Genomic DNA, 17,947 nt, shown 5'->3' with positions numbered 1-17,947 from the left:
GCCAGATGGTGTGGCAGCTCTCACAAGCCCTAGTGCCTTGCCCAAGGCCCTCATCTGGAAAGACCCAGAGTGGAATTGGAAGCCACTGCCTACAGTCACACCACTGCTGGGGACGTCCCGAAGAGCCATACCAGAGTGGCCACCAGCTCCTGCATGGACGCCCACACAGCAGGTGATAGCCCAGCACCAACCTCTCAGCATGAACAGCAGCCAAATGCTGGGAGTGGTCCTGGAGGCCCCTCTGGCCCTGGTGTTGCCCGTTAGTTTCTGGGTCATGGAGAGGTTGTGGGGAGGGGATCCGGGGCAGCCAGGCCAGCAGGAGCTCGAGGCAATGGGTATTCACCAACAGGTACGGAGTTATTTGACTATGTTAACAATGCACACAGCCTCTGCTCTCCCCCAGGACCCTGGAGCCCCACACCCAGAAGCCATGGCTCTTCTCCCCCGGTGAGATCCCTCCCAGGCACTGGCCTGCAGGGGAGAGGCAGGGTCAGAGTAACATTGTAAAAGAGGAGGTGGGATGCTATTGGAAGAAAGTGTCTGTGTGCTGCCGGCCTCCTGGCCAGCCCTGCTCTAGCACTTGCACCTGCTCCTCTGCCTAGTCCTCCTGCCCAGCACATCCCGGTCCTCCTCCCTCCCTCCTCTCCCTGCCCCAAAGGTGCCAGGCCCTGTGCTCTTTCCCAAACAGTCCCAAACAGACTCTTCCTCCAATTGCTCATTCCCCTCCCTGAGCCAAGGGAAGTGCTCGCAGGTGGGCTTCCCCAGCCCAGGCCCGAGTTGCCCACTGCGAGTGGGCCCCCTCCACCTGGTGGGACACCTTAAACAGCATCACCTTGCCCCACCCCTGCTGACCACACCCTCCCAGAGCATCTGACATCCAGCCATGGCAACTCTTTCTGGAAACATCTTCCGAACCCTTCCCCTTCCCTTTTATCCGCGGCCACCCCACCAACCCAGGCCGGACCTCTCTGCTACGCACGCTGTCAGCCAGCCCAGTCTCTCCCTTTTCTCTTTTTTTTAAAATGTTGCTCGGCCCCGTCACTCCCTGCCTACCCTGGCCTCATACTCCTTTCTCCTTCCTCCCAGCCTGCCCTCTGCTCTCCTCAGTCTCCCCCTGCCCCACACCGTGCTGCAATGCCCCTGTGCCTTGCCCCAACACCCCAATCACATTTCCTTCAGGGCCTAGGTCTGCCCCACGGCCTTCCCTCACATTCCAGCCCAGGGCTGCCTCTCCCTCCCGGGAACCTTCTAGAGCTGCACTGCCCAGTACCTGTGGCTACTTAAATTTGAAGCTTAATTAATTAAAACTGAAAGTTAAAATTCAGTTTCTCAGTTGCACTAGTCACTTTCACTGCTCGATCACCATGGGCGTCGAGGGGCTCGCATTCTGAATGGACAGCCGTAGAACATTCCCAGCATCGCAGGAGGTTCTGTTGGACAGCTCTGGAGGGCCCTGCCTGTGCTACTGGAGGATTCCTTGCTCTGTGGGTGATTCTCGGCTCCCACCTAGACTGGGAACCCCAAGTGCAGAGCCACTCAGCCTAGCACACAAATGCCTGATAAACGTTTGTGGAGTCAATGCAGCTCTCAGATGGGGACAAGGAACTGGCCTGGGATCTTTCAAGCAGGTTAGAGGCAGAGAAAGCCTGACCCCCAGCCAAACACCCTTTCCAGTTCCATCCCCTGTGTCTGCCACCGGCACAGCACATGTGTGAGCAATCCAATTTTAATTACTCTAGAATAGTTTTAACTGCCCTGTAGGCTGTGGGGTCAGGGAAGAGGCCACCTGGCTGGGTAGCCCTCACAGTGGTGTCTCCCCCTGACTCCTGCAGGGCGTGGGCAGTGAGGCGACGAGGGAGGAAGGCAAGCAGACTCACGTAGGTGTCATGGTCATACAGCTCCACCACAATGCTGGGCGGTTGCTCGGCGATGCTGGCTGGCTCACCAAAGATCTCAATCTCATAGAAGATGAGTGTCTGGTCCCAGGTGGGGTTCAGAGTGTTCTTTGCCACCACGGTCTTCTGGCTCTGGTGCAGGAAGGAGACGATGGCGTAGGGATCTGTGTGGGCCGGGCACAGGGAAGGGAGGCAGGACACAGCAGAGACCGTGAGAGTTGCCCGCTCAGGAGTCACGTGGACCACAAAGCTGGAGCAGAGTCATGGCCGCCGTGCTGCAGCAAAAACCTACAGGTGGGAGCCCGCTTCCCCAGGGCCCCTCACCTAGGTCTCTGTAAGGCCAGCTGGTGGGCCACAATGGGGAAATAGAGACAAGGTCCAGGAGAGCAGGCCAGAGATCCAAAGAACTCCCCTACTGGACTCCTCCCTGGGCTGGCTGCCGGAGGCCAGGCCCAGCTAGAGGAAGCAAGTGCCCAGATGTTGCATTCATTCCTTCATCCAGCAAGCATTTATTGAATGGCTTCTACATGCCAGGCCAGGAACTAGGTGCTAGGGGCTGAGAATACATACAATTGAAGCAAAAACATAATCCATGCAAGCAACCATAAAACCACAATCCTGGTCAGCACTTTGAAGAGTACATATAAGGTGCGGGGGCATGTGTGAGACAGTGTGAGAGAAGGGCCTATCTTCCTCAAGAAAGGGAGAGCAGACCAGAGATGTCGGTGCCATCAGACCGGGGTGCCTAGGCCTGCATTTCAGCAAGCCCCCTCTGGCGGCCACACAGCCTGGAGGGAGCAGGGACATCAGTTATGAGGTCTCTGTGAGCATGGGTGATAGTGATGCTTAGATGGGCAAGGACACCAGAGGGAAGCACATGGGCTCATAAGCTGTTTAGCAGTAGGTGGGGTTCAGAGGAGCCCTGAGATCCCTGCAGCTCCCTGCTGCCCCAGACTATTTTGCAGTCTTCCAGCCCCAGGCATGCTGGCTGGGGGCCCGTGTGCTGGCAATTCCCCCAGCCTGCTTCCAAAGGGAAGTTGGTGTTACTAGAAAAGATCCTACGGCAGTGGCTCTAAAATGTGAGCATACAGCAGAATTACCCGGAAGGCTTCCCCAGACTGCTGGGCCCCACCCCCAGAGATGTATTCCTCAGGTCTGGGGTGGGGCCTGAGAATTTGCATTTCTAACAAGTTCCCAGGAGTACTGATGTGGTCTTCCAGGGCCACACTTTGGAAACCAGTGAAGGAGAAAGTCCTACGGAACTGAATGCATGTAATTTGGGACAGGGGCAGAGGGCCCAGAGGTGGGGCTCCTCCAACTTCTCCAATTAGGATGTCAGACTTGGTGCAGGGTCCAGTTTGCTGCCATTTTGTAAGACCCAGAGTACCAGGCATTTGCACAGGAAAGTCTGGAGATGCAGGAAGCTGGCAGTTGGATGCTAGATGTCTGGGAGGGCTGAGCCCAAACGCTCTCACACATGCCTTATACCCTTGGCACCTGCTCCAGCCTGCAGCATCCTGCATCCTCTGAGCCTCACAGTTTAGCCCCAGCGGTGCTCTAACCCCCCATGTGACCTCAAGAGACCCTCAGCACTAGAGGTCCGGTGCTGGGAGGTCCAGCTATAATGCTGGGGCTGAGATGGGGAGAAAGCACTTCCTCACAAAGGGAAGGGAAGCAGGATAGGTTCCTTGGCCATAAGGAGTCCAAGTGGCATACTATGGCCATTGTGCAGGAGGTGACAGAGAGTGACTGTAGAAGAGATGAAAGACTGGGATGGAGAGTGGGAGGGCTCCCATCAAGAGATGAGGAGAGTAGGATCCAAGATTCTGGCTGTTGGCTGATGGGCTAGTTTTAAGGGTGGGGGAGATCCAACTTAGGAGGCAGAAGCCATGGGCACTCATTGGCTGAATAATGCTGGGTTGGGCTAACAGGAGGGAGCCACCCACACGGAACCAGACTTTAAGCACAAAATCACAGTGCAGTCAAGCCTGGAGGGCTTCCCGAAGGAAACTGGTTTTGAACTTGATCCTGTGGGTAGAAGAGGGCAATGCAAGGCCCTTGACAGGGGAAGGGACAGAGGAGACATGCCCACCCATCCTGCCACCGCTACCTGGTGGAAGCCTCCCTGGCTTGGGGCTCCCCCTTCCGTGCACCGGCCCTGGCAGGGTGGGCCCCAAGCACTTCCCCTCCTGCCCCTGGCAGGGCCCAGCGGCGTCTGTGCATTTAATGAAACCGTCTGGCTGTGATACCATCAGTTCCAAGCTCGGCAGAGAACCTCTCCCTGGTTCCAGTAAGGGAAAGAGGGCACGTTCTGATAAATAAAACCATATTAGAGAGCCGGCGAAAAAGCCCCTTTTGTTCCCACCCCCCGTGCTTCCCAACGCTTTATTTTTATAAGCGCGAGGGCCCCAGACCGACCGCGTTTACACAAAGATCACAATTGCACATTGTAGCGGCTGTGCACGCTGTGTTGGTGTTGCCAGCACCCCCCACGCTGCCCCCCCCCCCCAGCAGGCCGACTCCTTCCAGCAGCCCCAGCAGCGCAAGCAATGAGCTCAGCTCTGGGGGAACAGGGAGGGGGTGGCTTTCAAACAAAAATCACCCAGACCCACACACGCGCCCCACCCGCCCATGGGAGGAAAAAACACACAACAAAGGCATTGTAAAGAGCAGGCCTGGAGGCCTGGGGCCTCAGACACTGGGCTACTGTGTGCTGGGGCCTGGCTTCTCCCCCCACAGGGCCCAGCCCCTCCAAGAAAAAGAAACAAGGCAGGCGGGGGTGTTGCTGAAGCAAGGTGGTCAGATGAGGGAAGGCCAGACAACCGCACAGACACATCCCTCTTCCAGGAAAGCCAAGAGGAAGGAGAAGCAGATCCCCAAGGGGAGGTGGAAGGGAAGATAAGGGGCTGGTTCTTCTCTGTCGACCCCAGCCTAGCCCTCTCCCCAGGGCCACTCCCATAAAAGAGGGGCGGCATTGGCCCCCAGTCCTCACCCCCCAACCCACACGGAGCTGAAATGGAAAGTGGCTGGATCCGAGCTCTCTAAGCACCATTAACTGTCCCAGGAAGCTCCAGCCATGAACACACATGGTTCTACTGGGCACCATCACCTAGAGAGGCCCCAGGCAGGTGGTTCTTTTGCTGGGCCTAGAGCCCTGCACCTGAGCTCTGCTGCTCAGACCTTCCTAGAGCCTTCCTAAACCTTTACAGTACACTAAGCTTTCCTCATAGGCCCTGCCACCTTCCCAGCTCAGATCACCAGAATGGGGGACAGGGCAGGTGGCATCATCCTACTTGTCCCCATGAAGACTAGGTTACTAGCCCATGCTCAAATGTGACGAGGGCTAGACCCCCTGACTCCTAGTCTAGTGCTCCTTCCACCATGCCATGCTTTTAGGAAAAGAACCCTTAAGAGAGAGGGGAGTAGATCACAAATAAAGCAGTGCAAATGAAAACTATAGTATAGCAATATTTTCCCTATTAAGTTAGAAAAATTGTTCAGAATTATAAAACCCAGTGCTAGCAAATATTTGATGAAATAGGTACTCTCCTTTACTGCTGGAAGCAATTCAGGAAAGCAACTGGGCATTATGCCCTAAAACACATAAAACTGTTTATATTTTGTTTCCTATATTCCTGGGAATCATCCAAATTAACCAAAAAGCTATATGTATAGAGATGTTCATTCCAGCATTATTTGCAATCCATCATTCATACAATATACAATTTCTGACTGCCCAGCACGTGGTAGGTAAGCACAGCACTAGGAAAACGAACATAAATGAGATGCAATCTAGGCTCTTAGGATCATGACTATGGTTGGAAATGGTGACCACACAACAGAATCCAAGGTGATGTGCAACTTAATAGGGGAATGTATAAGGTGCTGCTGGTGGGGGACAGCCCATGTAGCCTGGTGGCATCAGGTCAGTCTTCTCAAAGGAGGTCTCCCACCACGAGTCTCAAGAAGGAAGAGTAACCACGGCAGACCAAGGAAGAGGGGGCATTCTAGACATCCAGCGTGGCATACGCAAAGACACCAAAGAGCATGGGCATTTGGGAAACAACAGGAGCTGGTCTGGCTGAGGAGGGGAAGCCCAGGGCAGTGGGGATAAAAGAGGGAGGAGGAAGCGAGGCAGCTCACAAAGGTCCCAGATCCAAGCTGAGCAATTTGGACTGAATCCTGTAGATCAGGGTTTCCCAAAATGTGTTCTTCGTAAATGCGAGTTCCCTGGGGAGCTAATGAGTGCTTAAACAAGTCAAACAGGCTCCTTTCCTGCAGCCATTTCAGGGCCTCTCAATGCCACTGTGCATCATAAATCTTCAAGTGTGTAGTGTTTCCCAGTCTCCCTTGCTCAGGGACCCTTTTTAAGTGGAGCATTTCACAAGCCTCCAATGCACTTTGGAAAACAGCTCCGTAAGCTCAACGGGAGAATTCCCCTAGCCGGAGCCAACCTGACAGAAAGCTGTGCTTCAGGAGGAGGTGGGCCGTGACTGGGGTCCAGACACAGTAGGCCCCAAAGCAAGAGCTCTCCAGCCCCACCCAAGACAGAGTCTGGATCTGGGTGAAAACTAAGCACCGGTCCCCACGGAGGTGAACTCAGCTGTGGGGCAGCCATGGATCTTCAGACCTCATTGCGGCCTGCCCTGGAGCAGCACCTCTCAGGACCACCTGCCTGCCACACATCTTTGATCTACCAGGAGCCATGAGGCCAACAAGGAGGGCACAGGACCTTCTGCTTTCTTAAGAAACCCCACTCTGGTAAATTAATAACTTGGCATCTGGTCTACCTACCCTCCCTGATTTGCTTGATTAAAACCAAGTCAGGCCGCCTCAGCCCAGTGACCAGTGAGATCCTCAAAGAGGAGTGTCTGATTCCCCCATGCTAAGGACCATCTTCTGATACGTGGTGACCTCACAACAGAGCTGCCCACGGGGTGTCTGTCTTGGCGGGAGATCTGTAAGCAGAGCTTATGGCTCGCTCAAACCCCAGCCGAGGTGCCCAGCTGGAGGAGAGAGCAAATCAGAATTCCCTGGGGAACAGTTTGGCAAATGAGACAGCTTCTGTCCTGATTCCTTTTGAGAAACACCATTCTACACTGAAGAGCAGTTCCGTTCAGGCTGCAGAGTAAGGAAGCGATGCTGCCCGCTAGATACAGCGTTGAGGACATGTGATTTCTAAGTCCTCCAGAGTCATATCTTTCCCAGTCAAACTGAATTCAGTGCACAGTATAGATGCTCACCAAGCAGGGGCGATCCCAACCCAATCAAAGCGAAGTCACTTGAGTTAAGCATCATTTTACATTTTTTAATGCCTAATTGCTACACAGGTCACACACGCTCACAACCACAAGCCACACACGTCCTTCTAGTGCCTGGAGAATCAATGCTGGCTATATATTCAAACCCCACCAGAGGTGGAATCCTCATGCAGCCTGGGCAGAACATCACAAGCCTCCCTTTCCTGCCTGGGTTTAATATTATTCAACAAGTATTTCCTGGGCAGTTCCTGTGTGCCCCCCAAACCCCTCGGCCAGGGAGAGAAGAAAGCAGACACAGCGCCCCCCCCCCCTGCTTTGGGCAGCCCCAAGGCCCACCCCTCAGGGCACAAGCAGAGAGTACAGCTCAGGGCCATGGGAGCCCGGCAGTGCAGGAAAGGCCTAGAGCACCACAGGTCACAGTCGATGGAGTACTTCTGGAGGAGAGCCCTCTCTGCCCCAGACACATGGCAGGCAGGCTGAGGGTGATACCGGTGACAGACACTGCGCTAGACCCTCCCCTGGCCCCAGACATTCTGGATTCACACATGAGTTTCCTCCACGAAATGCCAGCCGGTGGCCACGCACAGCCTCCGGCCGCCAGCCGCCCCAGGGTCAGTGCCAGGGGAGAAATTGCTTTGGTTTAGGGTTTGGGAGTGAAAATAAACACTCTGGGTTTTATAGGTTCACCCATGTTGGCTGCTGTTTTCCTTTCCAGCAGCTGGTCAATCAGGCCTTTCATTCAGAAGCCAGCGGCCTCTGAGGAAGCCCTGGGCAGTGCCCTCAAAGCTCAAGGGATGTTTATTTGGGGGAGGGGGTGGGACTGGGATGGAAAGTGTGACATCTCCCACAGACCAGCACCAGGCTGACCTGCCTATGGTCCCCAGGGTGCATGCTGCCTCCTAGTGGGTTCCTTAGGAGGGGCTCCCTCCCTGCAGGGGCCTCGGCCAGCCTAACCCACAGAGGACGAGGGCTCCCCCTCCTTGCCACATGCCCACACAAGCCTGCCGCCTGCACCCCCATCTCTCATGCCCCCCTCAAGGAGGAAGAAGCAAGACTGTAGATTAGTCCACCTCTTTTCTCTGGGCTACATTCCAATTGTCAGCAAGCATCCTGGCAGGTTCCCAACAAGGGGCCATCACATATCTGCCCCTAGCCCACCAGTCCCTGCGTGTTAGTTTTGCATGTGCTTTTCAGAGGGCACCCTCAGGACCCCGGGCCCAAAGCACAGAAGAGAAATTGCCCCATCCACCGTGTGCCTGGCTGCACAGGGCTGGAAAACAGGTCACCGAGAGGACAAAATGCGAGGGAACACAGCTGCTAGGGGTGAGGGATGAGAGTGGGCCCCCATGGGGGGAGGAGCAGGGCCAGGAGGAGGACAGGCAGGTGGCTATAGGCTGCAGTGCCTTTCTAGGAACAGAGAGTCACTCTCATAGAAGAACTCAGTTCTACTCAATTAAGCGGTAAGCTTTTGGAGGGTGGTAAGTCACTTGTCAGCTATTTTCACTCAAGCAATTTAGTTAAGCATCTGAGTCTCAGTTTTCCTCATCTATAAAATGGAGATATGAAATACCCGCTTCAGAGGAGAGTTGTAAGGGTTACATGAAATAATGCCAGTAAAATGCCTAGGCTTGTCGTGAGCACTCAGTAAGTATTCACTCTTTAGCTACCAATGCTGCAGGTTCAAAGGCAAAGATAAAGCCCCTTCCTAGAGGTGTTCACAATCATAGTGACAAAGACAGATGTCAGCTGATCTATGCAATGGTCAGGGCTCTGAGAAATGTGTTGGTGGGGAGCTGGCCAAGTGTTGAGGAAGGAACAACCAGCTCAGCTCAGGGAAAAGTCAGAGCATCTGGGCTGCGTCTTAAAGAATGAGTAGGTGTTTGCAGGGTTCAAGATAGAGGGAATACATCTAGACAGAGAGAACACTGAGTACAAAGGTCAGGAACGTGGAAAAGCTCAACAAATGTTGACAAAAGCTGGCGAGGCCAGAACTAGTGGTTAAAGGTAAAATAGGGAAAGGTTAAAGGCAAGGTCCACAGGGGTCAGGTCAACAAAGGAGCTGTCTGCCAGGCTAAGAGCTGGGGATTTCTCTCTCAGTGTCTAGAGTTGAAATCAGAGCAGTGACATGACCAGATCTGTCTGAGGCAGTGTGGAAAGTGGCAGGGAGACCATGAGTTGACCAGCGTGTCCAGAGAAGAAGGGGCGAGGCCAGTCCTCAGGAACATCTCCAAGAGAAATTCAGAAGCCAGAATCAACAGGACCGGATGACTGATGGTTTCCAAACTGATGGATAATAGACACATGCTGATGTGATGCCAGGACCAAGATAGGCAACAAAGGGGCCCCTGGATCAGGGGAGGAGGCACACGGAGTTCAGTTTGGACAGGATGAACTGAGGAGCTGCTGAGGCATCCAGGGGGAGATACTTAAGATGTGACTGGACATCAGGGGCACCTATCAACTAAAAGCCTAGAAGCTTCCCTGACATGAGTGGCCCATGAAGCCAGGGAAGGTGAGGGGACCCCAGTACCCAGAGAAGAGGACACAGACCATCAGGACCATCAGACTGAGAGGGCCATGAAGCTGAGGAGGAGCAGGTAGAGTAGTAAGAGGCTGCAGAAGACCTAGGAGAAAGAAGTATCCCTGGGGGTCAAGGCCAGAGGAACTTCCAGAAGGAAATGATGGTCAATAAATCCAAACCCTGCAGAAGGGTCAAGCAGGCCACCTGACAACCAGAAAGCCATAGTGACCCTGGCAGCCACCTCCACAAATCCAACAAACACAGCTAAAGCCCCCACCCATAGACGAAGCCCCGGGGCCATGTTTCCTATGGTCCAAAGGTCTGATGGCTCAGCTCCCAACCCTCAATCCCTGGTCCCTGGCTCCCCTCCCACCTACCAGAAAAAGAGTCCTTGTCCATCGAGGGCAGGTCCCGGGCCTGGTACATGTAGCAGCGTAGGTGGTAGCGGTTCCCATCTGCACCAAGGAAAAACCAGAGATGCCAAGTGAGGGGCTAGGAGTGGCTAAGAGGGGGAGCTGGGGCGAGGGTAGAGTCTACCCCTAGGAGGGGTCACAGATGAAAGGTCTGAGCAATAGAAATGACACACGTCACACTATGCGGGAGTGAGCCCCCCACAGGATCAGAACAGACTACAGCTCAAAGGTAGACACCTAAGTGCCATGTTCTTGGGCCTAGCGAGAAGTGGTGAGGGGGGATGGAGGAGAAGGAGGAGGAAAGGCCAAATAAATGATGGGGGCAGCCAGAATGCACAGGGCCTTGAATGCCTGATTCCAAGCTTTGAGTTGATGCACACGCCACACGTAGATAGATGTGTGCATGTGCTCACAGATGCCTGCACACACACCCCCCCCAAAAGATACTGACCCACCACAGAGCACATAGACTCGATTCTCCCTAGCCCCCCATATACACTGGACCATATAACCCCATACAAACAAGCACAAGGTTACACATCCATCCATATCACCCCTGTAGACACCCCCAAGCATCACTTACAATCAAAGATGCAGGAAATCGTGGGTCTGTTCACACCAAAGCTCAAGGTGGACACGGACATGGAATCTTCACTCTTGTCGTCCACCACGCCGCCCTGGAGACACAGAGCTGGTCATGGCTGATTCTGACCCCAGAGCCTGGGAGTGGCAGGGAGACTGGCCCGGGTCAGGAGACCTCTAGCCACTCTTCGGATGCTGAGAGCTGGGCCATCAGCCTCTAATTTTACTCTAGGGTAGCACATCCTCCTACAGCATCCCCAGACTCCAATGTCAAGTCCACAGGGAAATTGTTCTCTCTCTCTCTCTCTCTCTCTCTCTCTCTCTCTTCAATGGAGACTAGACTCAGAATGGAATTTTGAGTTATTCCAACCCAAAAGGTTAGAGTCTGATAGAAGGAAGGACTCCAAGGGAGAGAATCCAGTGGGGATTTCCCCAATGGGATGAGTTAAGAGAAGCCAAAGTCTGGAGGGCCTGGTCCACCATCTCTGTCCACCCCCTACATATTTGGACACCAGGTCCTGGCTCTGGGAGAGGCTATACCGCATCATCACCACCTCTCAACCAGCTCCCCCTGAGCCGAGGGTGAAAGAGAGTGCAGGTTGAGGCCAGGACAGGCACAGGAGCAGGAGGCTGACTCAGAAGCCAGTCTGCAGTTTACTGTACATAAAGTTAGTCAGTCAGCCCCTCACTTTGTCCTTGTTAGCACTGGGCTCTAACCACTGGGCCACGCACCAGCTTCCTTGGACCAGATGCCCACCTCCCTGATGCATCCAGGGCCACCTCTGCCACCCTGCAGCCTCTCACTGGGGTCCTGAATGGTTTGGGGAACTCGGAGACCAAGCAGGACCTCCCCCTCAGTGACAGAGAGATACAGTGGCCTGCTTCCTGTGATCACAACTTCAACACAAGCTCTAGAACCAGACTGCTGGAGCTCCAATTCTGGTCCTGTCACTTATCGGCTGTTTGACTTTGGGCAGCTTGCTTAATCTCTCTGAACCAGTCTCTCCGTAAATTTGGAATAATTCTACAGTATCTAGCTCAGAGAGCTGCTGTCATTGTTAAGGAAATACATTACATATTGTTCTTAGCACAGCTCCTGGCACATAATAAATGCTCAACCGATGTTTGCCATTAATGATCTTATGAGAGAAATGAGGCACAGGTGGGACAAAGGCAGAAATGAGGCACAGGTGGGACAAAGGCAGGGTAGGTCATAAACTATAAAGTTTGCAATTATACTCGGGGGTGGTTCATATACCTCATATTTGTTCAAAATTATTCCAGGAGCTGGAAAAGTGGACATTTCAGGAGCCACAGCCCTGGGTAGAAATCAAAAGCAATCAATCAAGCAATCAATCTCTCAACACACACACACACACACACACACTCGCACGCACGCACACACACACACACACACACACACACACACAGGAGAGCAGGATAACAGGGAGGGGTGTCATACTACAGACAGGGAAAGACCCAAAGGCCACCATGCCTGAATCCTTCCCTCCTGAGCAGGTGTGGACCCCAGGCATCCTGGGCTCCCAACAGAAAAGGCATTTGGCCTGGCCACGTTACACTGGCCTCCCGCCAGGGCATGTACCAAGTCCAGCAACTAGTGGCTCCCAGTTTCAGGATCTGCAAGGCCGCACACAGGGCTGGACCTGGGCGGAGGGGGGGGCCGGCAGGCCACCCCGGGCGTGAGGTGTGGGATGCCAAGGAAAGCAGTTCAGAACAGGGCTTGGCCAGCCCCCCGTGCAATAGCCATAGTCCGTGCCACCCAGGGCACCTTGGTGGGGCGAGAGGGGGTTCAGCTGGAGGCAGGGTGGAAGGCCCAGACCCCTGTAGCCCCTCCACCTCAGCCTGCAATACACTGTGCCCCCCACGGGTAGGATGCTAAGGTGAGTGAAGGGAGGGAGGCTGGCTCTGACCCCGCCCCCCCCCAGCCCTATAATTTCTTCACTCCCTCTCAGTACCTACAGGGACCTCCGTGCTCGCGGATCGCTGCCAGTGCACATCCCCACTCACCTCACGCCTCCTCCAGATGGCTCCCCTAGCCTCCCCTCAGCATCACTCCCACCAAGAGGCCTCTGTCTGGGGCTTTGGCAGCAATTTCTGGGTCTCTGTCCAAGGGCAGTCTGCCCTCCTGTGATCAGAAAAGGTGTCCCCCTCCCTGGGATTTCCACGTGGGCGGGCGCCAGGTAGCTCAGGCCTAGCTCAGTGTTTGGCCCACAGCAGGCCCTGGCCCTGAGAAATAATGTCCTTCAGAGGGAGGAACCAGTGTCCCCTTGGGGCATACCCCTCACACTGCCTGGGCTTCTCCACCTGTCCTGCCTCCAGAGTGGGGATCCACAGGGTCCTCGGCCACCCCCAACCCTTTAACCTACCTCCCAAGTGCAGACCTGCCTCTTCCTTCCCTTCCCCCCCAGCTCAAAACGACAGATAGGGATTGCTGAGAAGAAGCTGGGAGAATGAGGAGCCAGGCTGAGGGACACCCAGTAAGTTCAGTCCCTCCCAGCAGAGTGCTGGCCCTGCAGCCACCCTGGTTCCCAGCCTGGGCAGAATTCTACCCATCCCACTGGCCAACGTCTTTACATCCTCTGGCCCACTGACCTTCCCAGGGTGCTCTGCACGCATCCTCTTCAGGCCCTGGGAGCAGAGAGAGGCCAACTTTCCCCCAGCCAGCCCAGACGTGGCCTCTGAATTGAGTCTCCAGCAGTCTGGACGCTCCCAGACGCCCCCATCCCTGATGATTTCCACGCTCAAACCAGCTGAGACCCTCTGGGGGCCCCTTCCTTGTCCCAGGCCTCTTGCACATAAGTCTTTCTGCCCCTTTCTTTTCCTTCTTTTTCCTTGGGTGGCCAGCCTCATCCTCAAGGTCACCCTGCCAGGATGAGTCAAGCACCCCTCCCATGTGCTTCCATGGCACCCTGGATCTAGCACCCCCCATCTACCCATCTCCTCCCACTGAGACCTCTGTGAGGATTCTGTCATACGCCCGGCACACCTCACACACAGCAGGTGCTCAAGACAGACCTGGAGAGCGAGTGAGTAAGTGAACACATGAATGTGGACACCTCAGGAGACAGAGCATGAGCTCTGGAGAGAGCTTAAGAAGAAGGCCGGCCTGTCACCCGGGCTCAGTCTATATGCACATTAACAGATAATCCAATGTCACACTTCCTTCACTCCGAAGTATTTTTTGGTTTTCACGCGTGGGCATACAGGGCTCACGCTCCAGGAATTTCTCTCAAAGCAAACAATGAAGCCTCAAGAAAACCCGATGTGGGAGCTTCTGGGAAGCACCACCTTCCCGTCAGTCCTTCCCTCTGCCTGTCTTGTGCATTGCTGGATGTTCAGCAGCATCCCTGGCCTGTACCCATGAGACCAACACAGCTTCCTGACCCCTCAGTTGTGACGACCAAAAATATCTTCAGACATTGTCGAATGTCCCCTGAGGGATGGGGTGGGGGTAGAAATCGCCCCCAGCTGGGAACCACTGGTGGAAAGGGAATGCAGTGGAACATCCACAGCCCATGGAAGGTTCCTAGCACACAAGCAGCACTCAGCAAATGGTGCGAGTGAGGTCAGTTTAAATCTTTCAACTCTCCAGTCTCGTGCTAAACAATACCTTCCTGCTTTAATCTGTTTTCTTTCAATTTGGAATCCATCGTCTTCTCTCTGCCATAGGACCTTTGCACGGGCTGTTCTCTCGATCTTGAATGTCCTCCCATGTGAGCTAACTTGAGCTCTTCCCTCAGCTCAGTCATCACTGAGGCCTGGATACTGCTGTGGTGGACATGTCTTCAGCCTCTCCTCACTTCTCTCCTGTATCCGTCTCTCCGTGTGTCCAGGCAAGGCACACACGCTCCTTTATCCCCAGCACCCAGCCTGGCATCAGGCACTTAATAGTCACCCAGTGAAGATTTGTCACATAAAATGAATCATCGGCATTCCCTGTCCTAAGCCACGTGGGCAGCATTTAGGCCCTAGGTTCCAGGGGAAGGGTCTGGAAAGCGTACATCAGCTAGCACCCTGCTTCCCTCGGAAGGCTCAGAGTAAGATGCCACCACAGAAAGAGCAAACGATAGGGACTCACCCCCCCCGAGGACGGAGCCATCTCTGGGGTGGAACAGAATGGAGTGAACCCTTGGAAGGCCCCATTCAGGAAAGCTTCCTGGAGGAGGGGAAAGAGAAGAGGTGCTGACTCAAGGGGAGCAGCAGTATGCTGGATGTGTGCCCCCCGCCACCCCCACCCCAGAGCTTAGAGGAAGCCTCAGCTAAAGGGCGAAGCTGGGGCCGGGCAAGGAAGGAGAGAAAGGCTGGCTGACTCCTGCTCCTGCTCAGAGCCCTGGGTGGAGAGAGCCAGGCTGCAGTGGCGGCTGTCACTCCGCTTTCTGTCCACCCACCCTTCACCCCCACTCCATGCACTCGCTCTTCCCCAGCCTCCAGGGCTGGGCCCTGGGCATTGGGTTTCCCACAGCCACATTCCTGCCTCCATAGCTCATGCCGATGCGACTCCCAGACTGTGGTCTGTGGCCACGCACTCCATCTTGGGGCTAGCTGTGTAAGGGATCCTACTGCTCGCCCAGGGGACTGGGTAGCATCCAACCCGCTGCTGCCCGGCTGGCGGCCACGGATCTCTGGAGGAGCCCAAGCTTAGGACCGTGAGGAGCTGCCCCCGGGGGTCGCCAGAGGCAGCGGCCAAACCCACTTTACCTGCTGAGGACTCCTGCCCTAGGACCCTAGTGCGGCCACCACACCAGGAGGAGGCGGACAGGTTCTGGGAAAATAAGCAGCCTATGAAGGGGACCCCTCAGCCCACCTAAATTGGATATGAGATCAAGCGCCAGACCGCTAGTGTGTCTGGAATTCCTCCTGCGCTGCTGCTTGTCTGTCACACACACACCTCCTCCCTTTGCCAGTGGTTCGATGCCTCATCCATACAGGGCCTAGACATCCAGCTCAGGAGCTCTAACACGGGGGCAGGACGGAGGGGCAAGAGCAGTGGTAGATGCAGCGGAAAGGCTGAGCAGAGGGCCTCTGGGGCTGAGCAGGCAGAGGGCGGAGCCACCGCAGCCACACCATGGCAGTCAGGAAGCAAACAACAGAGCCTCGGTGGTACCTCAAGGGGGCTACAAGGGTACCCTCTACCCCATCAGAGTCAAGCAGGTGGGTTTCGGGGACCAGCTGCTCTCCTGGCTTCATGAGGAGGACCCAATCCCAATGCCTGATGGACCCAAAGAGCACAGGGACAGAGCTGTCAGGAAGGCTGCTACGATCGGATCGGGGCCCTTATCTCTTATGTAAACAGGATCAGGGGACCCCCCCCAGAGCAGCAAGTGCTGGAGATGGCCTGCATAGATCATAAGAGCAGATTCTTAAATCTTCAGGTGTATTGCAAGCCAGCCGTTAAACACAGCCATTTGTAACCATTACACCACATGCATTTATAACTACAGACATTTTTTTAGAAACAAAGATGATACTCAAACTCATCACTTCCTGATGATTTTATGACCTTTGACTACTGTCCTGCTCCTGAGGTTACTTGCGCCCAGTGTATCTGTGGGCTGGAAATACTATCTAACCATCTGCTACTGCTCATCTCTTCCCGTCTCCACTCTCAGTGATGCCACATTGCTAGCTTGAAATCGGCCACAGCGGGGGTATGTACACCACGGAAACCAGCAAGTACTACAAACCAGGCTGAGTTTGTTTTTTGGATGTTTTTTCTGGAGAGCCAGCTGTTTAACACTGACCAGCACGCGCTACGGTGAAGTGCCAGGATCTCTTCTCCACTACTGGCTTTGCTAGGACATCCAAATAACAAACAGCAGCATAGGAGCAGTATGCTATAAACGCTGCATGACCCCACCATTATCCACAAAATTTTTCGTAACACTCATGTGAGGAAACGCCGCTAGGACAATTATGACTTGCCTTCGCTGTACCTCAACTTGCCTATCCGTAAAATGGGAGTGATGATAAAACCTATCTCTTAGGACTGCTGGGAGGGTTAAAGGAGATGATGCACCAACAGGGCGGGGAGGCAATGCCTGCTCTAGAACAGGTGGCAAACGTTGTTCGGAAAGGGCCAGAGAGTAAATACACCTCTGCAGGACATATGGTCTCAACAGCCACACACCATGCATACACAAATGAGCACGGCCGTGTGCCAGTAAACCCCATCTATACAAGCCGGCAGAGGCCACACTTGGCTCGTAGGCTATCGTTTGCCAACGCCTGTTCTGTAAGGAGAGATGCTTATTTTTGCTGTGTTGTTCTTACCCCCATCTAGAAAGTGAAAAAGCTGGGGCCCAGAGAGGGTCAGGTCTTCCCTAGGATTGTACAGCAAATTAACTGGCAGAGCCAGGGCATCTCCCGGCAGCCTCTCGGGGCTCTTCCCAGTTTCTGCTTCCCCATCAGAACTCGGCACCAGAGCAGGGCTCAGGGACAGGACAGGGCTGAGCGCCAAGTCAGGGCCTTGGGGAGCCCAGGGCCCACGTCACTGCCCTGGCTGCCCAGCCTCAGCTTCCAGGGAAACCCCACACAGGCTAGCAGGCCAGGCCAAAGGAGGGGAACGCTTTAAAAGAGGGAACTCGGGAACACAGACCTCCCTTCCTAATCAGGGCTGATTGCAACCTTAAGTAGAATAGCAGGCAAGGGTGCACCCCCGTTTAATTTACAGCTGGAGCCGAGGCTTGGAAGCAGCTGCAAAAATCCTTGCAAAACTACTGGCCGGCCCCTGGGGAGTTTGGGAATGGAATCAGGAAACCTGGAGAATCCACGATGCCACGTGTGGGCTGGCGCAAGCGTCTGCGTGTATGTGTGTGTGCGCGCGTATACGTCCCTCTAGGCTTTCCGTGTCTCCCAACGTGGAGGCTGCAGAGAACGCTCAAGCAGGTTTTACCCAATGCCAGGGTGCCTCCGTAATCAGGGCCATAATCAGGTTCCAGTCTGTCTGGGATGGCCCTCCCTTATCCTCTTTCCCAGCATGATTACACATAGTATAGGCAATAAATTATAAGGTCACCCTAGCAATTGTGGCTGCAGACCCCAGCACATGGACCGTGACACGCATGGGGCACCAGACACATCTGCCCAGCTGTGACACTCACACCCCTCAGCACCCATGCATGCCTGTGTGCTGGCATTTTGTCTCAGGTACCCAAACATGCAATTGGACCCTCAAGACTTCAGCATCCACATCTGGAGTGAGACTGATCCAAGGGTCCACCCATTTAAAGGAATTACCCAAATGGTCCTTCTGTG

The 17,947-nt window shown here is 54.6% G+C and overlaps 1 protein-coding gene across 24 annotated transcripts in view; it reads right to left on the bottom strand.

Moving 5' to 3' along the window:
• The window catches only part of DYSF (dysferlin), a 224,963-nt gene that overhangs the window by 80,327 nt on the left and 126,689 nt on the right, over positions 1 to 17,947 (bottom strand). For all 24 annotated transcript variants that reach the window (XR_008289401.1, XM_053200742.1, XM_053200746.1 and 21 more), the window contains 3 exons: positions 10,674 to 10,767; positions 10,055 to 10,132; positions 1,878 to 2,059 (listed from right to left, as the gene is read on the bottom strand). Coding sequence is in view for 23 of the 24 variants with exons in the window: in XM_053200742.1 (XP_053056717.1) it covers positions 1,878 to 2,059; positions 10,055 to 10,132; positions 10,674 to 10,767 (354 nt within the window). In the remaining variant the exon portion in view is untranslated. The remainder of the gene's footprint in view (positions 1 to 1,877; positions 2,060 to 10,054; positions 10,133 to 10,673; positions 10,768 to 17,947) is intronic.

This window comes from Acinonyx jubatus, chromosome A3 (assembly GCF_027475565.1).
Source record: "Acinonyx jubatus isolate Ajub_Pintada_27869175 chromosome A3, VMU_Ajub_asm_v1.0, whole genome shotgun sequence".
Taxonomy (NCBI): domain Eukaryota; kingdom Metazoa; phylum Chordata; class Mammalia; order Carnivora; family Felidae; genus Acinonyx; species Acinonyx jubatus.
This window is presented reverse-complemented; position numbering and strand designations above follow the sequence as displayed.